The following is a 25,416-nucleotide window of genomic DNA, read 5'->3' as shown; positions in this document are numbered from 1 at the left end:
CGCGACAAACCCCGCTCCAAGCAAAAACCACCACCGCATCTCGCACCGCACCGCCACGCCCCACGCGGCTGCCGCGGCCGCTGCCCCTCCACAGCCGGTCGTTCCTTTCACCGCGCGGCCCACCCCACCCACGCCCGCCAGCGGGCGGGCGCCCGCGGCCCACCTCCACCGCACCGCGCCTCCTTATATGACCGGTTCCCCACCTCCTCCTCCTCCGTTCCCCATCTCCACCACCAAACCCTAGCCGCCGTGCTGCGACCATGTCCTCCTCCTCGTCTCTCAAGCAGGACGACGTCCCTTCCTCCCCGGAGCTCCCCCCGCTGGCCGCGCCCGGCATCGCGGCGGCGGCCGCCGCGGCCGCGGCCGCGGCCTCGTCCGGGGGCGGAGGGGGCGGGGTGGGGGCGGGCGGCGGCTCCGGGAGGAGGCTGCCCCCGCCGTGCTGGACGCACGAGGAGACCCTCGCGCTCATCGAGGCGTACCGCGACAAGTGGGAGGCGCTCAAGAAGGGCAACCTGCGGGCGGCGGACTGGGACGAGGTCGCCGGCGCCGTCACCGCCCGCTGCGGGAGGTTCCCCACCGCCACCTACAAATCCGGCGTCCAGTGCCGCCACAAGATCGAGAAGCTCCGGAAGCGGTACCGCGCCGAGCGCACGCGCTCCATGGGGCGCTCCAAGGGCCCCAAGTGGCCCTTCTTCCCGCTCCTCCACGACCTCGCCGGCGGCGGGGTGCCCGACGCCAGCCCCAACCCCATAATCAAGATCAAGCCCAGGGGGAACGCCACCCCGGCGTCCCCTTCCCCCGTGTCGTCCCCCTCGTCCGAGGACGCCGGGCGGAGCAGGAGCCTCCACGGCCTCATCTCCAACGGCGGGGGCGGCAGCGGGCTGCGCTTCACCATCCCCAAGGCTTCGCGCACCAAGCCGGGGGTCCCGCGGGAGGCGAGGCCGGACCGGGACAGGGGCGATGACGACCCGGAGGCGGAGGCCATGGCGGAGGTGGCCTCGGCACTGAGGGCCGTCGGCGAGGGGTTCCTGAGGATGGAGGAGCGCAGGCTGGAGCTGTCGCTCCAGATGGAGAAGGAGCGGATGGAGTCAGAGATGAAGCGCACCCAGGCGCTGCTCGACGCGCAGCAGGTCTTCGTCGAGGCGTTCCTCGGCAAGCAGCAGCCGCACCACAAGAAGGCCAAGCTGGTCTCCTCCGCCGCTGCTATGGAGGAGGATTGAGAACTAGAGCTCCGGTGCAGCCTCAGCTCAACTCCGTGTTGATGGATGCTTGCTGGCTTTGTTAGTTAACTGCTGCTGCTCCTGTCAGTCAGCTGATGACTTGTGATGTTTCTACTCTTCTTTTGTTTGGATGGTTGATTTAAGAAGTGAAGGGCAAAGAATGTAGGTGTAGGATATGGCTGTGGGAGGATTTAGAAAGTGTTCATTTGTAATCAGTGTGTTGTCTTTTGAGTTGCTGTTTATGGTGGGGAAAAGAAAAGAGTAGCTTCGCTGGGAATATCATCATCTGGTCACTGCTTGCTTCTGCTGCTTTGCTATTGTTAAGATTGTCTCACAGTGAGCCAAGGTGTGATTGTTATGATAGTTGTAATCAACAGTCTCTCACTCATGGATAATTTGTTATGGATGGCCCTTGCTCAACTATCAACTGGGTACTGTGAATTTCACAGTTGCTGCAGGAATTGAACTATCAACTGGTATGTGAGTTTTACAGTTGCTGCACCAATTGAACTATCAACCGGGCACCGTGAGTTTCACAGTTCCTGCAGGAATTGAACTGTTTGTAGTATGAATTCCTGCGAATCAAAAGGCGCCACAGAACACTGCCATTACACTACTGAAGACGAGGGACGGCTGAACATCAATGAGGGCATGAAAGTTGCAAGCTGCGGCTGTAACTAATGTCACTGGATACAATATTTGTTCTTCTCAACCTTGACCTTCTCCATTCCCTCCGGCGGGGTGCGGGTGCTTCTAGGTCGGTAATTTGATTGACTAACCAGATATATATGTTTGAGATGAAAAACATATGCTTAGAAGCTTCATCTTGTGTATGATTCTAATGATATGCTTTTCATGACACATACAATTTGATTAGTCAAATCAACGACCCTCCTATGTACCGGACTTGAGGAGGGTGTGAATTCAGGAGGGTTCAGAACAAACAAAAGCACCATAGCCAGAAGATCAGCCTCATGGAAGAGGCGAACCCTTCCGCTGCCTGTAAACCTGCAACTACACACACCCTACAGCAGCAGCAGCTATAAGGACTCGACAGATCAAATATGAAATCTCTGGACAGGTGCCATGTTTTCTCGCATGACAAAAGCGGAAAACCAAGCAGAGGCAGCCATCAGTCCATCGGAATGGAACATCACCAGCTAACAAGACAACCAAACATGAACTAACAGGCATAATGTATATCGCCAATGGTTGCAGATAATTCAGGTCCAACTGCTTAGAACTCATCAGAGCAAGCAGAGTACACAACTTTGCCAACAATTCTGACTCAAAATTCGATAAAACTTCAAAGCTAAAGTCAACGGTATAAAACCCACCAGGCCGACTGATCACGGGATAATTCGGAACATAGGTTCATTCCTAAGGTAAAAGGGATGTCATCATGGTCTGATGGGAGGTATGACAACAAGGAGACTATGTAACTTTCAGAAGTCGCAGCCTTTCAGGGTCTTTGCCTGTATCTTCTGTATGTATCATGGAAATTCGCTAGCAAAAACCTGAAGTCATAGCAACCCAGCAGAATCAGGAATAGGGACAGAACCTGGGTGACCTCCTGAACCTGGGTGACCTCCTGCAGAGAAAAACAGAACATCAGAAAGGTCATCCTGGGAATTCTGTTTGAATTTCTCTCATCTTGGGCTCCATTTTGGATTTTTGGTAACCTCAGGAAAAGAGGAGATCCCAGGGAATAAAAGTTCGCCTGAATGTTTGGTGCACAACTAGTCGGATGCATTACAAGAATGGCCTCCGCATGCCATATTCTTCGAATCCTTTCATTTACTTTATATTATATACAGTTTACGATTGAAATTCTGCTCTATTCAAACAGAAGTACTGGGTTGGTCTTGATTAGGCTTATGCAAAAAAAATTCCAATGAAATCAGGATAACCCAAAATTTAGCTGAAAAGATCAATATCTAGAAACAGTCGCTAAAAAATGATTCACCTAGAAAAATTCCATTAGTCCTACCTAAGCCACAATTGGAAACATGCTGACTTAATCTTTCCACATCTAAGTGCAATACATCTTCATGAAGAGACACCTTACCCAAATGCCGGACAGGGGGGATAGTAAGGTTGAAACGGGCGCCTTCCCCTATGGTGGCTCATTCCTGGAACATTAGTTCTTTTTGGACACACCTATAAAAAAAGAGCACGCAAGTAAATGTTAGAAAGTTCAAAACAACAGTGAGTGCAAATTGTAAAAAGGTTCGTTTTGAACCTTCAAAGGACGGCCATGCAGTTCTGTATCATTCAGCCGGAGAGCATTTTGGACTGACTGAGCTTCCTGAAACTCCACGTAAGCATATCCTTTGGGGTTGCCATAAAAGTCTGTCAGAATTGTAACCCTGTTGACAGTTCCACAATCCTGAAAATGCTCCTGAACTTCCTCTGGCAAACACCCATAGTCAACCTGAGGCAAGGTGGTAATAGAATACTTAAAACAGCTGCACTGGAGTAGCTAAGAACTATTCAATGCTATTTTTAATTTATTTTTTCAAGAGAAGTACTCCGTCCGTTCACAAGTATAAGCCGTTTTGGATATTTCAATATGGACTACATACGGACTGAAATGAGTGAACAAACACGCTAAAACATGTCTATATATATCCAATTCAGAAAGAAGTTAGAACATCTTATATTTGTGAACGGAGGGAGTACTAAAACAGCAGATGAGGATGCCATAAACCTCAGGAAGAAATGGGATGGTAAAATCAAGAAAGAAAGTATCATCTCAGTAGCAGTCATAATTTATTAAAAGTGCTCCCCGTAATCCAGATTCTTGGCGTAACAAATAGCAATGCAAAACTTTCTGGCTCTGTGTGCTACTGCATATTGGAAAGTTCTTCATGGACATGCTAGAAGTACACTTTAGGATAAGAAACAAAACAAGAAGAAAACCTCACATTTCCAACATAGATGGAGCGAGCATCCACCTCTGCCTTTTCGAGTGCGGTTGCCGCTGCAGCTGGATCATCTGAAAAAATAGACCGAAGGAGGAAAAAAGTGTAAACAGATTGTAGAGTTTAATGGCTAACTGAAGGCAGAGAGTTCATTAAAAATAATGAAACAACGGCATGGCATGGCACGGCACTCATGATCAGAAAGAATCAAACGCAAAAGAAAGAAGACGCCGTCGATTAGGATCTTTAATCAGCATCTATGTTTCTATTTATAACCATACTTATTAAGTAAGTATGTAAAGGGTGAGGCTTGAAGCAAACACTTAATCGTGTACACAATATCATCTTTAAATGCACCATATGTGTGCATTTTAAACCAGGTCATCTCACATTTCTCTTTGCTGTCAGAAAAATATCAGAAGCAGCAGTAAGCATGTACCAGTAGAAGAAGAAAAAAAGGTTACAACCATAAACTTTAGTGGCATTATCGGTGTATATAAACCATGCTTTCCATAGAACATTTTCATCAACTTCAAACCATCATCATGGTAATCTATTCTTACAGCTTTGGTTATGACATTTTCAAATGCACCATATGTGTGCATTATTATCTCGAATCAGGTACGTAAGCAGACCCCTTTCCTAATTTACATCGTTCATGATTGATTTGGTGCACTATTTAGTGCCATTTGTCTAAAAAAATACTCCGTTCATAACTGAATTCCATCTGGACACATCGGTAACATTTCGGGAAATGTGGAATGCAGGATGAGCTCAATGACTTGATGATGCTCTACAAAAGTGCAATTGTTGACGCTCGAAAATAACATTCTAACCGTCTCCGGATAGTAAATGTGACGAGTTGCGAGAAGGAAGATGGTTTACACTTTACAGCAATTGTAGTAAATAATGCTTAGCAACACTAATCCACCACGTAACCAGGTGAGTCTAAGTAATGCACCATCATTATACCCCTACTCCAAAAGACAGCCATGTACGTAGCCCGCCCACGAGGCGCTACGGTCCTGCTTTACGCGTCTAGGGGGCTGCCTAGCCCATGATTAGGCGCCGACATCACCCCCGCTGCCTGCCTATCACCTTAAACACTGTAACAATCCTTACCAAAGCTGTTCAAATGCATATTACTGGTACAACACAAATCAACAGGGCAATGAAATGAACAAACACACAATGCTCAAAAGATGCACTCACCCAGCACCTACAAGTACTCAAAGGCAGCAACTATTCCGACAACCAACCACACAGAAGTCGTCAGAAACGAAGAAACTAGGAGCCTGTTGACTGGAAAGTGAAGATCAAACCGATCACGTAGTGTCAGCGATTCCACATCGAGAGTGGCACAAATCTAATCACATGAATGACGCCCAAGTAACAAGGCGCTCGGGATCTCACGTGCATCCAACCAATTTCAATCCGGGCAACCACCAAAGACGAAACAAAGCGCTAATTACACGAGCAGGAACGGAGAGGGTGGTGGCGACTAGGACAGATTACCATGCGACGCGGCGGCGGCGGCGACGGCTAGCATCTCGCGCTCGGTCTCCTCCAACTCCCGCAGCCTCCTCCGCATGTCATCAATCTGCTGCACATCACCACACCATACCCTATCCTCGTTAGCACCCGACGCCACAAACACCGCAGGCGCTCAAACCCTCGAAACGCGAGGCAAAGAGGCTACGCTGCAAGCTGTAACACACGCACGCACGCACGCACGCGAACCTGGTCCACGGAGGAGCGGTTGCGGTTGAATCCGTCGCCGCTGCCGCCGTTCCCACCCTCGCCATTGCCTCCGGCGGCAGGGAGGACCTCGCCGTTCTCGATCGGGATTGCGCGATTGCCCGAGGCCATCTCGCCGCCGCCGCAAGTGCTGGTTCGCTTGGTGCTCTCCCTCTTCAGTTACTTTTGTCTTGGTGATGACTAGCTCCTGTTGCCTCTTTTGGCGTGGCTTGGTTTGTTGGAGAGTACTTGTACACTTCACACGGGAAAGCGAGTGGTAGATCCCACGGTTCTGCGTCTACAGGTGCCAGATCGGACGGTCGGTTCGACCCACCCTAGAAAATGGAAGGGGGTTCTCGTTCCAAAATAAAACCCTAGAGAAAGCACTGGAAAAAAACATAGGAGGACTGCTCAAAAGAAATCCCTAAAGAAAATATAAGAAAACTATATTTTTTTACAGCTAACTTCATTTTTTCTTCTTTGAAATGCTAACTCTATGCTGACATCAGGTAGCCATTAGTTATAGGAACATCACAAGTTTCACAGCACAAGAGATAGTTGTCGCGGGGTAGCCAACACTAAGCACAACTAATGCAGGAGATATGTGTGTCAGCTGGAAGGTGATGAGTAGATCTACATATCTTGGTTTTCTCGGGTCTTTGACTTCAAGAAGTCTAGCAAGACTTTGACCATTGTCACCATATCTGCTTTCTCGCGACAACTTCAACATGGACCTCCTTCGTGAGGTGATGGTCATCACCATTGGCTATGGATCAAAGGCGCTTTAGTCATACAAGGTGGCTTCACGGCGCCACCCCTATGAGTTACCCCCTCTTCTTTTTTACTTACTCGACAAATGTCACTTAGTAAGGGTGGAGCTCTAAGATGACAGTTGGATGCATTCTCAGTTGTCAAATTATAACGACGCTTCAAATCCACGACGTTTCTCATGCAAGCCCATTATTACGCACTTGGGCGCTAGACTTGTCGCGTCTTGATGATTGGTGGGACCACAACATTCAAGCCATATGCAAGGAGGAGGGTAAATCCTTGGCGTATTTTGGAACATTTCGGAGGAAGAAACTGACACTTTTTTGGTATGTCTTTGCCAATCACTAACATGGACCATAAAGTGACGAAGGACATAATCAAGAGGGCGCAATGTTACAGATCATCTTCATGAATGCCGTGATCATGCTCGGTTGGGCATGCCAACTCTTGGAAACTTTAAAACTTCCAGGAAATTGGTAAGTTTTCTAAGGCTAGCGAGGTGAGTTAGTAGTCAACCAATCGGTAACCCATTGTTTTGGCTTGCCTAAATATTGCCATGCCATTTTATGGAACCAAACCAAGCGTACCTCATAAATATTAGCAATGGGGTGCACAATGGCCTATCAGTTGAAGATTAAGTCATCGGGGATGGAGCTGGATGATCTAGATGGAGTACCCAGATTGAATCTACTAATGTGCTAACTAGACAATCTACTAATGTGCTAACTAGACTCCCAGGGTTCTTTGAAGCGGTTGAAGGCCCCCTTCCACCTAAGGACATGCTCTTATATGGGGGTCTTGGTTGGCGACCGTATTTTGGAACATTTTGGAGGGAGAAACTGACATTTTTTTGTATGTCTTTGCCAATCACTAACATGGACCATAAAGTGACAAAGGACATAATCAAGAGGGTGCAGTGTTACAGGCCATCTCCATGAATTCCATGATCATGCTCGGTTGGGCATGCCAACTCTTGGAAACTTTAAAACTTCCAAGAAATTGGTAAGTTTTCTAAGGCTACCGAGGTGAGTTGGTTGTCAACCAATCGGTAACCCATTGTTCTGGCTTGCCTAAATATTGCCATGCCATTTTACGGAACCAAACCAAGCATACCTCATAAATATCAGGAATGGGGTGCACAATGGCCTATCCGGTGAGTTGAAGATTAAGTCGTCGGGGATGGAGCTGGACGATCTAGATTGAGTACCCAGATTGAATCTACTAATGTGCTAACTAGACTCCCAGGGTTCTTGAAGTGGTCGAATGCCCCCTTCCACCTAAGGATATGCTCTTATATGGGGGTCTTGGTTGGCGACAGTCGACCTCCATCTTGATCATCTTGGCATGCAATTATTGGACTCTTCCGTCTTTGGTAGTATCCTTTTGATGAAACCAGGGGTGCCACTTCTAAGGGAACCATCTCCTCAGACATGCCCCTCCCCCTTCCTAAGTGACACACACATACAAGCAAATATGACCCAAAATAGCGCGTGTGCAGCAAAAGAATGTGGTAAAACCATTTCCCCTCGATGGTAACCACAAGTGTAGGGGATCGCAACATTCTTCGTGCGGAAGTATCGCAACCCAAATTCATATTCGTCAAAAGGGGAGTCAAAAATATACACTTGGAAATAGATACTTGCTTGAGAGAATTTATTAGTAGAGAATGCAATGAAGTGATTGTTGTTTGATTGCAGTAGTAACAAAAAGCCGCAATACCCAGCAATTGCCAAGTGCAAACTATCTTTCAAGAGAGTATCAATTAGGGAAAACATAGGCATGGGGATTGGTAACCGGACGTTGCATGGATTGAATCAATCATATAATAACACAAACATAGGGTATAATTTGCTAACTCATATTATTTAACTCATATATGCATGTATTCTGTATATAGTTGTATGCGTTTGCAACGCGAACTTGCACAACATCTTTTGTCTTACCCTCCCGTTTCTATGGGGTCCTAATGGAAATTAAGGGAAATTAAGTTTGTTCATTTTACAAAACATTGGAGCAAAGCATTAATACTTAATGAATACATGTAATCCTCAAATTATAGCCATTCCCATTGATATCCCGATTATTGTCACTTCGGGGTCTCCAATGCAAATCTACGAAATGTGCATAAAACTTGCAAGTATGATCCAAACATAAATATTCATGAAACAAATACGGTTCAAATCTGAATATCGTATCACTCGGGCCCTAGAGAAGCATTATGCATAGCAAAGTTATAACAATATCAATCTCAAAACCTAAATGACACTAAGCATCAAACCCTAACAAATATGGTAACTATTAGATGATGTTCTCATCCAATTTCCATCCACCTCATGTGCATACATGAGATTACTCACACATGGACGGGAGAAACATGATGGTGATGATGTATAAGGAGTTGGTGATGTTGATGATGTAGATCCGCCCTCTCCGGAGGTCAGGTCGGCCTCTAGATAGCCCTCCATGAAGAAGACAAATTAGCGGTTATCTTCGCCCCGTAGAAAATTAGGGAACATATTTATCGAGTTTTTAGGATGAGATATGATATATAGGCAAAAGAGATCAGCCGAGGGATGCCTATGGGTCTCACTCACCCCTTGGCATGCCCCTAAGCTTGGGTGTGTGGGCCTTGTGGGCATCCCCTTATGGCTCCGCGTCTCCTTTTCCTCCAAATTCCCCAAAAGTTGTTTTTCTACAATATTTATTTTCCTTTATAAAAAGATAACACCAATACATTTTTTTAAACAACGCCAGTCTGGTTAGTTCTTATTCAAATTGTGCAAGATGGAGGACAAAAGCATAGAAGTGTTCAAAAAAAGTAGCCACGTATCATGGTGGAGAGCGAAGACCATGATGGAAGAGAGGATGGACAAGCAGAGGATTGTAGTCTTGCATCTAGGAGAAAATACTTGCAATGAAGGTCGAGGAGCAGACGATCAAGAGGAAGGTCGAGGAGCACTAAAATCGTGCTCATGGATGCCAGCACGATGGCTAAAATGGCGAGACAATATGGAAATGTTCTTTATGGTGGTGCTAGTGGTTGCGGTGAGAATGAGAGTGCATGCTTTGGTGAATTTTGATCAACTATGTGATACGTGGCTGCTCTTGATGAACTATGTTGGAATGCGGTGCCTTTTGGATGACTTGTGTTTATATTGTAGTTGAATTGTTGAATGCGGTTGATGAGCATATTCTTATAGCACTTTTTATGTATCCTTTTTACTAACTATGTCCTGACTTAGGTTCATTTGTGGAATATATGAACTCTAAAGGACTATTTAAAGCATTTGCTTTACATTTGCAGGATGGGTGCGCCAAGGCACCATAATCCCTGCTGATTACACAAGAGACTTGGTCAAGATGACTATAAGGACCAACTAGCAAGCTTGTCAGGAGAAGAAGGACCTAAGCATAAGATTGACGGATCAAGTGTGGACTGCCTTGGGTAATTAACATAGCATCTAACGATATCATTAAATTCTTGGGTCCCTGGTATGTCCATTTTCATATTATAAATTACTCCTCATTATCGGTATTTTGCACATTATAACTCAATTCTAATAGTTTTTCCTCTCGGTTTCCATGATTTACCGAAGGATGAGAATTGATGGAAAGTTGTAGAACATGAGCAAAATAAGGATGAGTGGAGAAAAGAACTTTCCAGACACCAAAGAATTACAGGAAAGTTATATTAAATATTTTCAACCTGGAAGTGAGCCAAGGGCACCTAGGCCCACTTGGGAAGACCCATGCGGGTCCCACATGGTCACCCCTCGCCGCTTGGTGAGGGTGCATGGGGCCCACAAGTGGCATCCCAATTGCTTTTGGTGCCCAGTGGCCCTATGAAAGTGCAACCATAATGCCCTTAATCATATTTTGACCTACAAATTTGCTTCGGCATCTGTCCGCGGGCATGGGGACCAATCCACGGATACGGATGTGGAAGGCGGCCATCGAATGTTGCCTGCATACATTTCAATTCGGGTTTCAACTAACCGGACGATATTCGTGCAAACACGGTGGATTTTCATCAAACTTCGGGTAAGAAATAGCACAGATCATCCATACATAGCATGCAAATAAGTCTAATACAATAATAGTTCATATTCAATGAGATTAACGGAACCTGTCACCCCACACATACTACCCCTTCAGTTTCATCCAACTATGCAAATGGCCATACCTCCATCTTGTGATACATCACGACAGCACATGCGGGCTATACAATGTGTAGAACAACATTGAATGAATGAATGAATCAATCAACAAGTTGAGCAAGAAGAAGCAAAACTTATGATCTCCTCCTCTATCGTGCACAATGGCCACCTTGCCTCCAACATATCAACCGCGCCATAAAACTTGGTGAAGGAGGTCTGGATAGCGTACCATCAATACGATAACAACCTCACATTGCGATCATGGATGATGTGCATGTCGCAGGGTCCAATATTCATGCACCTGCTGCTAGAAGGTCCCCCTCTGCTCCTACCTACGAAACCCACGGATATGTCCAACCACGCATCACACAACTCATCCTCCATGGTTATCCCGCTGTCCTTCGTAATCCAAGAAAACGACATGGTGTTCGAAAATAACCTTACTAGCATTTAACCGAACACCTACCGGGCATGGTGACCGCCATGGACGGCGTCGACAGGGGGACGAAGTGTACTTGCCTACGGATGTGTCCTTGGTGGACGACGCCGTTGTAAAAGGCGAGTGGGCGCGTTAGTGCTCATTGCAGAGGTCCGGCAATGCCTGTGTGCTGGCCAGAGAGGCACAACGGCGACGTCAGAGGAGGAGGAGGAGGGTGCGGATGTAAATAAAGGAGGAGAAGGGGAAGATTGGAAGAAAATGGGACCGGGAGGGGGGATTTAGTGGGCTAGGGGTGTTGGAGTCCTACGTGGCTGTTGTCCAGACTCCGGCAAAGCCCCCCCGAACTTTGTCTCCGTTTTGCAGGAAAAAGTGCATCTGAACTACCGGGCGGACCGATACAGGCCCGCGTTAGATGTGCGGTCCAGACGTATACGGGCGGTTTGAGGATCAGCATTGGAGATGCCCTTACTTGCTATCCTACCGGTTTGCACCATTGAGTTGTAGATGTGTTTGAGCACCAATAAGCCCGTCCCTGTGGTGAACTATGACAACTCATATACTTTGCACTGATCAGTTGTGCATTTGAATTGTATAATTATTGTTGAAATCTTGTGAAAATATTTGTGCAACAGGACAGAAGAAATATGCTACTAGAAAAGTCACGGGAGTCAAGTTTTAAGGGAAGGGTTGTGTGTAATAACCTTTAACTCATCCAGATTTGAGGAGTTGAGTTTGGAGTGTCTTTTGAGGACATAAATTTTAGGCCAATGCTAGGCTTCGGTTGATCGGCCCAAATTTTAGTCGGTCACGTGCGTGCATTGGATTGATTGCTTCCATGCAGTCTGATTTGGTCAACGATTCGTTCTTCCCCCTCCGTCCACCTCGCCCACCACCACCACATCCCTTACCAGCAAACTGCATATGCGCTTGCAAGGGCTTCACCGTCATTCATCCAGCGCGTCAGGTCATCGTCGTCGTCCGCCTCAGTGGGTGCCATCACACACAGTCGTCGGAAGACTCGAGTGCCATGCATGGTCGCCGCATGAAGCACCGCAACCCTCCCCCCGCTTGGGCATCTCCCGCCGCCAGTCGAAGCCCCCGACCATCGCTGGTTGTAGCGCCTCCATGAAACGGTTGCAGCTCCACTGTCGCAGTCAGGCACCGCTGACAGTAGGATGCAAATTCGCCAGTGAGGGTTGCAACTCCCAGCCACGTTGGTTGCAGCCTTTTCTGCCGCCTCGCTGGTTGAAGCGTTTTCGTCGCTCAATGGATGTAACCTTGCCGGCGGCTAGTTCCAGCATCTCGGTGTGTGGTCACCAGCAAAAAAGATGGGTCCGAATAACTGCCACACGTGTGGCATAACACCCACCCGACCACACGACTCTGTGTGGCATATCCGCAGGCAGCCCACACGACGTTGTGTGGGCGAACATTGGACTGCCCACACGTATGGCAAGAAGGCAGCTGGACCGAACGAATCGTTCGGGACGATCGCTCTCCCCGCCCGCATCGCTGCCACCACCCGAACGTCCATCCTATCATCCCTACAGGCCTTTTCTATATTGGGCCCTACAAGCTTAGTAAAGAAAAAAAGCCCAGGCTTTTCTCCGTGACAAAAAAAGCCTACGATGCCATCCAACAACTTTAAAAGTGGGAAAAACTATGTGAATTTCTAGAAAAGTTGCCACTACATTTACAACTTGCCATCATGTTATTTTTTTTACAAAAATGGCAGGGTTTACCAAAACATATTAAATTGTCAGGGCATAAAGAATATGTTACAGAAAATGACATGAACTAAAATGTTCTACAGATCATCATCCATACACTATAAGTTCCATGATACATGTTTCGGAAAATTGCATGAACTAAAATGTTATATAGATCATCATACATACACTATAAGTTCCATGATGCATAGGCTATATTTGCCATGAGCCATGGCAACTTTGTTGAAAAAATGTTCTATATATCATGATACATAGACTAAAAATGCATAGACTTTCATGGCATGATAAACAAATAAAAACACAGTTTTTTTGTGATAATAAAGCCCCCATTTACCATCCTATGAAAACGGAAAGATGAATTAGCCATAATACATAAGAGTGACAAACAAACTAGTACTAAAAAATCCCAATGGTTCAAACCGAAAAAATGTTAGTCGTGCCTACAAGCAAAATTTGCCATGGTCAAAAACAGATGTTTTTTATATTAAGTAAAAAGGAAAAGTTCATGGCAATTTGCATCTGTATCATGGGGGCAGAAAAAAATGGATTAAAAAATTTGTTTATGTTTTTCCGTGCCAATCAAACAACACAAAAATGATTAAAAATTGCCATGGCAAATGCATATAAAAATTTGCCGTGGGACTTTTTGTTAAAATTGCCATGCTTATATATGATTTCTTTGCCATTATTGTGAAATAATAAAAAAAGATATCAAAAATTGCCATGGCAAAAACATGTTCCATGGTATTTTATCAAAACTTGCCATCTTTGTTTAATTAATTTGTCGTGTATATAAAACAACACGAAAACAAAGATCAAAAATGTAATGGCAAAAGCGTATTCTAATTTGCCATGGAATATTTAATCAAATTTGCTATGCTAATATAAATTTTTTTTACCATGAATGTGAAAAAAATACAAAAATGATCAATAGTTGCCATGGCAAAAGCATGCTGAAAATTGCCATGATTGTGAAATAATAATAATAATAAATTGCCATGGCAAAAGCATGTTCAAAACTAACCATGCTATTTTATCAAAACTTGCCATCTTTGTGTAATTAAATTGCCGTCTATGTGAAACAACACGAAAAGAAGATCAGAATTGCCATGGCAATGCATATTCTAATATGCATGGATTTTTTTATCGAATTTGGAATGCTAATATAAATAATTTTGCAATATTGTGAAATATTACAAAAATGATGAATAGTTGTCATGGCAAGGGAATGTTCAAATTTTCCATGGCATTTTACAAAAATTTGCCATATTTGGTGTCATTAATTTGCCATGTAACGGAAATAACACAAAAAATTGTCAAATTTGCCATGGAAAAAATGTATATTTGAATGCCATGGCAAATGCATATTCAAATTTTTGTGGGTTTTTTTATCAAATTTGCCATGCTTATGTATAAACAGTTGCCATGAATGTGAAATTATACAAAAATTGTGATGGCAAAAAGCATGTTCAAACTTGCCATGGCATTTAACCAAGACTTGCCATCTTCTTTGGTGTTAAGTTGCCGTGTATGTGAAACAACACACAAAAAATCGCCATGAACATGGCAACATATTAAACTACATTTTGCCATGCTCTCATAGAACTCAAATTTCCATGTTGCAAAGAAAAACATGGCAACACATCATATATTTACATGGCAACACAACCCTTTTGTTAGTTCTGTGGCAACACATCATGGAAAATCTAAAAAGTTGAGTTGCCATGGCAACTAAAAACGAAAAAGTTTGACATTTTGGTAAAAATAACACGGAAAATTTGAATGTGTATTTGCCATGGCCATATTCTCCATCATTTCTTTGTGCTATTTTATCCGTGGCAAATTTGTTAAACATTTTTCCATGGCAAATTGTTGTAAATTCATGTCATGGCAAATTGTTCTAAATTTATGTCATGGCAAAATCTGTAATTTTTTCCATGACCAACACTCTAGTTAGCCATGGCAAATTTGTATTTTTTTCACATGACAAACAATCTAGTTAGCTCAAAGGTAAATTTGCCATGGCAACTATACCATCTGGATGAGGGTAAATGTGCCACCTGAACTAACTTGCCTCTTCAAAAATTAAGATGGCAGAAATGGTAGAGGCATACTAGAAAAGCCATAGGACAGATGGCAAACATATTGTATGTGCTGGCCCATACATGCAATGGTGGAGCTCGCCGTAGAAAACTCGCGGCGGACACCTGCGCGCCCATGGCCGGGCCCATGGGCACCCGCCGCATCTGGAAGCACCCCGCCGTCTTGAGGCCGCCGCGCCCGGAGAGAGCCAGCCCGGAGATAGAGGGGGTGACCTCCGCCCGCCGGCCCACCCCCACGACGGAGACAACGAGGCCCAATCTGGTGGAGCTAGCCTTTTCCCTAGTAGTGTCACATAAAAATTCAAACAAATGCCATGTTTTCAGAAAACAAAACAAAAAAATCATGGTCGTCATCACGGAGGATGACTCCTGGTCGGCATCTTAGTCGGCGTCTAGGCCAAGGGAGGAGCTACATTGCCATGGTCAAATGAAAAGTAGCTTATGCCATGTTGCTAAAGGAAAAGAATATTGCCATGATCCTTAAACTACATTTGCCATGCTTGAACTTAATTTGCCATGGTGCAAATAAAATTGCAAATGGTATCTATTTTTGAAACATGAGTAAATCTAATGTTGACATGGTCCCGTTAAATTTGCCATGGTCCCTTCAAAGAAGAAAATTTGCCATGTTGCAAAAAAAGGAAAGAAAATTTACCATGGTCCTTAAAATTGGAAATTGCCATGCTCCAAAAATTGCATTTGCCATGATACACACACTAAGTTTGCCATGGTCCTGTTCGAAAACAAAATTTGCAAGGTTGTAAAAGAAGGAAGAAAATTTGCTATGCTACATGAACTACCGTTGCCATGAAAGATGCACTGAGATTGCCATGGTCCCATTGAAAAAAGAAAATTGCCATGTTGCAAAAAAGAAAGAAAAATTGCCATTCCCCGTAAACTACATTTGCCATGATACATACACTAAGTTTGCCATGCTCCCATTCAAAAAGAAAATTTGCCATGTTGCAAAGAAGGACGAAAAATTGCCCTGCTCCACGAACTAGCATGAAAGAAGATTTGCCATGGCCCCTTTCAAAAATAGAAAAATTTGTATGAGGCATAGACTAAAAAATGCCATGATCCATACTATAATTCCCATGATGCATGAACTAAAAAATTGTCATGGTCCCATTCAAAAAGAAATTGCCATGTTGTAAAAAAAAAGAAGAAGAATTGTTGTGGCCCCGTTTACAAAGTTCAAAATCAAGTATGAACAAGAAAAATTGCCATGGCAGATTCGTATCAAGAATTGCCGTGTTTCGTATGGTGAATGTAGCCCGTGTAAAAAAACACAAAAAGTTGGAATCAAGTATGAACGAGAAACTTCCATGGCAGAATTGTATCAAAAATTGCTGTGTTTTTTTAATCAAATTTTACATGAAAATTGCCAAGAATGTGAAGTAATAAAAAAATTGATCAAATGTTTCCATGGCAAATGCATGTTTCATTTTGCGATGTTAGTTTCAACGAAAATGCCATCTTTTGCGTAATAAAATTGTCGTGTATGTGAAAATAACACAAACAAAATGATCAAAAACAAATTTCCATGGCAAGTGCAAAGTCAAAATGCCATGGCACATGGAGTAATAATGTCGTGGTACAAGAAAAAAAAGATAGATTTGCCATGTTATATGAGTTAAATTTGTCATGATAGTAACATTGAAATTGCCATGTAGTTAGTGTGTAGCATGCCAAATTGTTAAGTAGGAAAATGTACATACATATGGGTGAGTTGCCATCTACCATGAAACGAACAGGGCAAAACTAGACTGATTGAACATGGGGGAGTTGCCATGTCTATGTTTAGTACCGTTACAGAATGATGGGTTGTGGTTGGCATGAAGATGGCAAACATGGCAAAAAGAAACAGTTCAGCCATGGCAATTGATGGGTTATGGATCTGATGAAGTTGCCAAGCATTTAGTACAATAGCATACCAATTGCTTGGTACCTGTTAACAGGCATAACAAACATGAAACATGGCAAATTTCAGGCTTTTATAGAGAGTGATTAGCCATGTATTTACTCAGAAATTTGAAAAAAAGGATGTGTTGTGGTTTGAAAAACATGGCAAACAATGCAAGTTTTTACAGTTCCACACATAGGGCAAGTTGCCATCTATTTATTCAGTAGAATGGCAAAATGATGAAAGGGCAAATGTAAATGCATTGACTGCCGTAGCATATGGCATATCAGAACACATGGCAATTTTCAGCGCCAAACAGTAGGATAGTTGCCATGTATTTATTTAGAAGCATGGCAAATTGATAAGAAGTGGAATTGTAGACACATTAACATCAATATGAAAATGGAAGATCACACAAAAACACATATTTTTGCCATGGAAAATACTCCAGAATTTTGACATGGCAGAAGCTCATAGCAACTCTGTCCCATGGCAATTATTCGTAGCAAATTCGGCCATGGCAACTACTATATAATTTTGCCATGGCAATTACTCCAGAAATTTGCCATGGCAACAACTCATAGCAATTCTGCCCCATCAGAACTACTCATAACGAAAACTGCCATGGCACCAATTGATCCAACATTCAGTTTGACATGTTATTTGAAGTATTCTTGACATGTTGTATAAAATTTCAGAATTTGCCATGTTTTACAAAAAATGTCGTGTGTTCAAAAAAAGAGCAATCCTACATTTGCCATGTGACCAAACAAATTGTGGGAAAAAATTGTACATGATACATGGAATTTGCCATGGCAAAACACATTCTGTAGCATCTATTCAACAATGTATGAATTTACTATGTGATGCTACAGAAAAATTGCCATGGTTATGTTAGTTTGAACATTGGATTGATGAGAAAAACAAATTTGCCATGGCAAAAACATTCAGTATAATCTATTTCAGCTCATGTGAATTGCCATAAGATCATATAAAAAATTGCCATCATGTGGACTAGTCATATACACAAATTCTGCTATTCGAGCCAATGGACCAGCGACTCACCGGCAAGAACGGGCATGGCCACGACCTCCTCCATGGGGTGGCCAGACGTGACGCCGGTGACGGGATCCAAGGTGAGGACGAACGTCGCCGTAGAATGGACGCGGAGGAAGGGAATCGACGGAGGCGAGGCTCCTCCAGCGTGGATCCCGCGGCAGCTCCTCTTCACCGTCGCCGCTGCCGCCATTCCTCTCCCTGCAGCTCCTCCCCCACTGCGCACGGGCACTCCCCTGCGGCAGCTCCTCCCCCGCTGCGCACGTGCACTCCCCTGCGACAGCTCCTCTTCACCGTCGCCGTCGCTACCATTCCTCTCCCTGCAGCGGTTCCTTCCCGCCACGGCTTCTCCATCGTGGCTCCTCCTAGCCGCAGCCCAATCCCGCTGCGGCTCCTCCATCGCGCAGCGAGCGCGTCCTTCCTCCTCCGCTGCGCCTTCCATCACCGTCGGCCGGATCCACCTCCTATTCGCCACCGCTTAGGGCCTCCGCCCGCCACCACTCGGGACCTCCGGTCGCCGTCGCCCAAGGCCTCCGTCCGCTTCTGCTCGGGGCCCACGCCCGCCACCGCCAGGGGCCTCCGGCCGCCTCCGCTCGGGGCCTCCGCCCGCCACCGCCAGGGGCCTCCGCCCCGCCTTCGCTCGGGCCTGCCGTCCGCCGCCGCCCGGGCCATATTGTGTGTGGTGTGCGGGTAGGTGGGGAAGAAGGTGAGGCGGAGTGGGGAAAGAAGAACGGGAGTGAGGACGTGCGGCATAGTTTGTCCAGGTGACGTGCGGCACAGTTTATCCAGGCCCGGACGAGGCTGTGGGATGACGTGGAACGTAAAGTGCTTCAAGAATCGTGCAAAATGATCCAACGACAGATGACGCGTGTGGGCGGGATGCTACACACCACACGTGTGGGCGTTAACATTTCCGGAAAAGATCTCGTCGGCAGCAAAAATTCTTGCTGGTTCTAGCAAATTTTATTGCCAGTCCCAGCAAAATGATCCTCGATGCCATCTGGTTCCAGCATTGGTCCACGGTGGTTGGAGCTTTTTCGCCAGGTGGTTTCAGCAAAAAAAAAATCTACAGTTGCAGCACCCGAGCTCGCCGTTTCCGTCGGCGGCGGCTGCTGGTTGTAGCAACCATGGGTGCTGACTCCAGGCTTCCAGCATCAGCCGCCGGAAGGCGCCGACACTCGCCGTTGCAGCACCTTGCTCCACCCTGTCGCAGCTCTAGTCGTCGTCGAGCAGTGACAGATGCAGTTGAGAGAGAAAAACGAGGGGATGGTGCTGGCTCGACGGTTGGCTTCGTGGTGCTCACCGGAGAAGACAGCGAGAGAGAGGAGGAGATCCCTCGGGCAGAACAGAGGAAGAAGAATTGGGCGAGTGGCTAAGAACGACAGCGAGAGAAGATAAGGCACTTCTCATATTGCGTTTCCAAATTTAATCAATAAACCTTATGTCCAGTCTCAGCAAATACCGAATGAGTAATCTATTGTCAGGTCTCATGTAATCTCTCCACCCTCACACAAACTGCACCAAAGAAACGATGAAAATGAAAGAAACTGGAATTGAACCAAGCACAAGTACTGCACCAAAACAGCTATATCCTATTATTTGAGGGAGATTTTTCCTCGGCATTTCCAAAATCAAACGAGACCTATACTACCAAAAAAACTAAAGAATGCAAAATTATGTCCTCTAGCAGCTGAAGATAGTTTTGCAGGGAAGAAATCTAAGATTGATATCTTAAGCTTCTACTTTAGATATCAGGCTAGTCCATGTCCTGTCTCTCTTCTTCCTTAGCCTCTCAGCAATGGCAAATGCCAGCTCGAGCGACTGCGACGCTTTCAGCCTGGGGTCGCAGTGCGTGCGGTAGCGGGAACTGAGATCGTCGAAGGTCACTGTGTTGGATCCACCAATGCACTCTGTAACGTTCTGCCCTGTCATCTCTAGGTGAACCCCTCCGGGGTAGCTCCCCTCTTGCTCATGTACATCAAAGAAAGCCCGAAGCTCAGCCTGTGCAGCCATAAAGAAACAGTGAAAATTCTGAACCATGCCAAAGTTGACAAGTCCGAACAATGCTATCGGATGTCTCAATGGCATGTGGTTCCAGAAAACAACAGTCCATGTCTCATTGTAACAAACGGCGTGAAATACCGACCATAAGTAGGTTGTTCTATGTCGAATCATGCAAAAAGTTATCACGCTTACCCGGATTGCATCAAATGATCTTGTCTTGAGCCCGCAAGGTGCGCTGATGGTGTTCCCGTGCATGGGATCGCAGACCCAGGTGACAATCAGCCCTGCTTGACGCACGGCTCTGATCATATGGGGGAGCTTGGCACGCATGTTCTCGGCCCCCATCCTTGTGATAAGTGTCAGCCTCCCGGGCTTGTTGTGAGGATTCAAAATCTCACAGAGTTTCACAAGCTCCGATGAATCAAGCTTATCACTCACCTGTATAACATAGTCAGAGTCATTAGATTTGTCAACTGATTTTTTTCCATCTAAGACAGTCTGTTATGGCGCTGCTAGAAGGAAGGCGCGAGAGGGCCGGCCGGGGGCCTTTTGCCCACGGCCGGGCAAGATGGAAGGGATTTCCTTCTTAATTCTTGCTTGATTAGATTGATACATCTCCTCTCTTTATATAGAGAGGTTTATTTGACTCCCAAGCAAGGCTTACTTGACCCCTAAGAAAGGGGCCCTTATCTCTAATTAACCCTAAGACTAACGGGCTATACCGCCAGCCCAGGCCATTAGGCCCATTACGTACTCTTAACACTACACCCCACCTGGACATGCAGCTTGTCCTCAAGCTGCAGCCTAACCAACTTATAACCATGACTCGAGGCAACACAAGCCTAACACCTAAAAACAAGCCTTTTACATCTCGGCTTGTTTTATTACTCTCAACCTGAAATGGACTGGGATGATTTATTTTGGACCTCTTAACAAAAAGTGGATACCATCCGCACGTCGGACGTGCACGTGTACAGCCACCTGGATCCCATGGACACCATCTGGACAAAAGGAGTGCATGTGTATGGCCACCTGGAAGTGGTCGCAAGAGCGACCAGCAGAGGCCGCCGGGCGGCCGGCGGCGGAATGCAGTGGTGCTACGCGGTGCGCTCTTGTCGGTGACACCATGCCTTCTCCCTGCCGGACGGCTGTTGGTCGGCACCGCACATAGAAGAGTGGAGGGTTGTCGATGGACAATGGCGAGGAGGGGTGCGCCTCCCCAACCGCTGATGTCGCAGACTTTGAGGGCGTTGTCCGTGGGGAAAACAGTATGCCCAAGATCCCCGACGCAGTGGACGAGATCGAGGTCCTTTGCGCAGCGAAGCGCAACTGGGAGGAGCGGCAGCTGCAGACCACGCAACTCCCGCACACGCCGACGCGCTAGGAGGCCACGTGCAGCAGCCTGCAGCCTCACCGTCGCCGACACGTGGCGGGTAGTGATCCAAGCTGGAAGCGGTGACGGCGACGGCGGAAGCTTGATCTGCTAGATGGGGACGCCCTGGGGAAGCGGTGATGGCGACGGCGGGAACTTGATCTGGTGGATCGGGACTCCCGTCGGCGCGGTCGATGCGGGGCCGGAGCTGACCGGTGATGGCTGCTGCACTTGCAGCGGCTGCTGCGGCGGAGGTCGCCAGGAGCGGTGGCTGCCACTGCAGCCAGGGCGGGGCGGTGGATGGCAGCTGCTGCAGCGGCCCGATGAGCGCGGCGGAGGCCACCTGGTGCGGCGGCTGCCACGGCAGCCAGGACGGGGCGGTGGTGGCGGTGGATGGCAGTTGCAGCGGCTGCTGCAGCAGCCCGACGAGCGCGGCGGCTGCCACGACAGCCAGGACGGGGCGATGGATGGCAGCTGCAGCGACTGCTGCAGCAGCCCGGCGAGCGCGGCGGGGGCCGCTTGGTGCGGCGGCTGCCACGGCAGCCACGGCGGCGCGGTGGCGGTGATGGGCGGCGCAGCCGGGTGCGGCCCATAGGACCCGGCCAAGAACAGGTGGATCTCCTGGACCGCCTGTGTTAGGTCCCGCAGCGCCCCGGACACCTCCGGGGTGAGGACGACGGGGGCGGGCGCGACGGAGGATCCCGGCGCGGGCAGGAGCGGGGCGACGGTCGTGACCGGCAGCGGAAGAGACGGGTTGGGCGGCGGTGAAGACATGATCGAACCGAAGCTAGCTGATACCAAATTGTTATGGTGCTGCTAGAAGGAGGGCGCGAGAGGGCCGGCCGGGGGCCTTTTGCCCATGGCCGGGCAAGATGGAAGGGATTTCCTTCTTAATTCTTGCTTGATTAGATTGATACATCTCCTCTCTTTATATAGAGAGGTTTACTTGACTCCCAAGCAAGGCTTACTTGATCCCTAAGAAAGCGACCCTTATCTCTAATTAACCCTAAGACTAACGGGCTATACCGCCAGCCCAGGCCATTAGGCCCATTACGTACTCTAACACAGTCATAAGATTGTAACTAGTAAGATTTTTAAAACATCAAAACTACTGTTCTTTGTAGTTGTTAAAAACACGACATCTTTCATGTCATTAACAATATATGACAAAAGATGATTATCAACAGATAAACACTATACATAAGCCTGGAGACCACAAAAGTGAAAGATCTATACGAGACTTGTGAAGCATTGATGGTCGCCATTTGCAATGGAAGTTGAAGTACTTAGAATTAAGATGTTTATGATTTTACGTGACCAACTCCAACAACGAAATGCAAACCTTCAGGACTTCAGTAAAAACTTATGTCATATGAAGAGATGTCACCGAAGACCATATGCAGGCAAGCCAACTCTGATGGGTGCTTTGGTTACCTTTATGCCGACAGGATTGGAAATACCGCGGAGGAATTCAACATGAGCACCATCCAGCTGCCTAGTTCTCTCCCCAACCCAGAGCATGTGTGCGGAGCAGTCGTAATAGAGGCCAGAAGTGGAGTCCTCCCTGGTCAGTGCCTGATCATATGGCAAGTGAAGGCACTCATGGGATGTCCAGAATTCAGCTGTGGTCATCATGGGATGCTGAGGAGGCAGACCAGCAGCAAGCAGGAACCCGATGGCGTCATGAACCCTCTGGGCAAGCTCCACATACCTGCTCAGAGAAGAACATAACGAGGTAAGATCTACTTTTATTGTATATAACACAGGATGTCAGTGATCATATTTAGGCTGACTGATATTTCCTACAGAATCCTAGAGAATGAATACCTAGCTATGATTACACGTGACTGATGCTGTCCAGATTAGTGTGCTAAAACAAGTACATCAGTTGTTTGACAAAATCACTTTTCTGGACTTGCAAATTATCCACAAACAAGGTCAGAAGTAAAAATTAAACCAAAACCGTTGCATATATGTGCAAATATGGCAATGACATTGAATGGGGCATGAGCCGTGTGCTGGAGAAAGATTGATGGTAATTTCTGAATTCAGATGATATTTACGGCGGGGTGAAAAGAGTTTTGCATAAAGGCTAGTCACTTGATGAGATCAAGTAGCAATTTAGTCACCTGTCTCCCTGCGTGCTGTGCCTCAGAAAGTACTGAAGATCAGCATATCCTCCATGGGCAAATGCTCTCAAAAGATTCAGGGTGCTCGCAGACTGACTGTAGGCTCTAATCAACCTTTGAGGGTTTGGTGCACGCGATTTCTCATCGAAATCATCGTGGTTGACGGCAGCGTCACTCCATCTCTAGTCTCGATTGGGTTCGATCTTGGCTTTGCAAATTGGCCTCCATCCTTCCAACCTGAAATACATAGTGCCACAAATCTTTTGTATAACAGGAGAGATGTTTATATACAAAGATGGAGTGTGGATGGTTTTTCTGCCAATCATGGAGGGAGAACATTTAGAAGCATTTCTCTTCAGCATAACAAGAATCTTTATTTTGTCAATACAAGTTTTCTTAATCTGTAGATAAATAAACATGGTTAAGCACCATTTCATAGTTTCATGTAATCTATAGCTTTAATCAATTAGTACTGGTTTGCAGATGAATCGAATGCAAAATAGCAATAGATCATTTTACCATCCATTAAACCAGCAGTATGGGCACAATTATTGTCGGGGACTCCCCAACAGTTATTCCGCTCAAAAAAGACTGACAGTTTAAGGATCCATAAACATGACCGCTTGTGTCATGATCTAGCCAGTAGTCACCTTTTCTGTGATTCTACTGAGATTACAAGTGTTTTCATTATAGACACTTGAATATCTGATGAAATTGTGGAGGCGGCAAAGTCTGAACTGCATTGTGACTTGTGAATTTGATCATCACAATTCACAAGTCAGAAGGACATAAACCCTCGTTAATTGGGGCGCGAATCCAACGGTAGGCTATTTGCGTAGGATCGTCAAATTAAGGAAGGGGTATGCATGGATGAAAGTGGGAGTCGGACTCGGACCTTGATGATGGGCATCTGGCCCCCGAAGGTGAGGACGACGGCCATCTGGAGCATGAGGCGGAAGGTGTCGCGGATGTTGTTGGCGCCGAACTCCTTGAAGCTCTCGGCGCAGTCGCCGCCCTGCAGGAGGAACGCCCGGCCCATGGCCGCCTCCCCGAGGCGCTCCTCCAGCGTCCACGCCTCCCCCGCGAACACCAGCGGCGGGAAGGACGCCAGCGTGCGCTCCGCCTCCCCGAGCGCCGCCGCGTCCGGGTACTCCGGGATCTGCCGCGCCGGCCGCGCCCTCCAGCTGTCCGGCGCCCACCCGCTCGTCACCGCCGCCGGTGCCGACGACGACGCGCGCACCGACGGGCCCGCCCCGCGGCGACGCGGCGGGTCGGAGGAGGCCAACGAGGACCTCCGGCGGGCGGAGATGAAGGGCGACAGGTGCGCGGGAGCCAGCGGCGCAACGGGGAGAACGGGAGCCGCCATTGAGTGTGTGACTGGACGGGGAACGGGGCTGATCTAGAGGCGGTTAGGCATGCCGCGAGAAGCTGTAAGCGCGAATATATATGCAGTGGCGTGGCGGGGCCGAAGGCGGCAGTGCCACCCCGCTAGATAAGACGATCTTCTCGGTTCTCACGTCTTCCGTGTGATTTATAACAAACAAAAAATAATAACATTGGTTTAGTTATTTCCCAATTTTATTATTTTTGGATTATGTAACTTTCTTGCTGTTAGAAGGGAGAGAGAGGGATTGTTGCGGAATATGATGGATGCTGTATTAAGCCTCTCGGGCGGTTTATATAGAGTACAAGGCTGGGCAAGAAGCATCTCCTAGAGATAAGGCAGGAGATGACTACAAATCATAGTCTACCATATACACAGATATGTCTATATACTCTAACATCCCCCGCAGTCGTAGCGGTAGCGGCGCAGACATCAGGAGCGTCGCGGACGGTCAGACTGGATAGAATAGCAGCCGACAGGCTGAC

General features: G+C 46.8%; 2 protein-coding genes and 1 pseudogene across 2 annotated transcripts; 1 reads left to right on the top strand and 2 right to left on the bottom strand.

Moving 5' to 3' along the window:
• Nucleotides 1–6: 6 nt before the first annotated feature.
• On the top strand, nucleotides 7–1,622 carry LOC119275581 (trihelix transcription factor ASIL1-like). The gene has a single exon (XM_037556451.1). The coding sequence runs from the start codon at nucleotides 261–263 to the stop codon at nucleotides 1,218–1,220; it is 960 nt and encodes a 319-aa protein (XP_037412348.1). The 5' UTR covers nucleotides 7–260; the 3' UTR covers nucleotides 1,221–1,622.
• Nucleotides 1,623–2,399: 777 nt separating this feature from the next.
• On the bottom strand, nucleotides 2,400–6,061 carry LOC119275588 (polyadenylate-binding protein 1-like). The gene is made up of 6 exons (XM_037556457.1): nucleotides 5,885–6,061; nucleotides 5,660–5,747; nucleotides 4,148–4,218; nucleotides 3,463–3,654; nucleotides 3,289–3,380; nucleotides 2,400–2,811 (listed from the first exon to the last, which is right to left on the bottom strand). The coding sequence occupies exons 1-6, from the start codon at nucleotides 6,011–6,013 to the stop codon at nucleotides 2,763–2,765; spliced, it is 621 nt and encodes a 206-aa protein (XP_037412354.1). The 5' UTR covers nucleotides 6,014–6,061; the 3' UTR covers nucleotides 2,400–2,762.
• A 13,423-nt stretch (nucleotides 6,062–19,484) lies between these two features.
• On the bottom strand, nucleotides 19,485–24,953 carry LOC119275572 (annotated as a pseudogene).
• Nucleotides 24,954–25,416: the final 463 nt, after the last annotated feature.

Source organism: Triticum dicoccoides, chromosome 1A, assembly GCF_002162155.2.
Source record: "Triticum dicoccoides isolate Atlit2015 ecotype Zavitan chromosome 1A, WEW_v2.0, whole genome shotgun sequence".
NCBI lineage: Eukaryota > Viridiplantae > Streptophyta > Magnoliopsida > Poales > Poaceae > Triticum > Triticum dicoccoides.
Note: the sequence above shows the minus strand (reverse complement) of the source record. Positions and strands in the feature narration are given on the sequence as shown.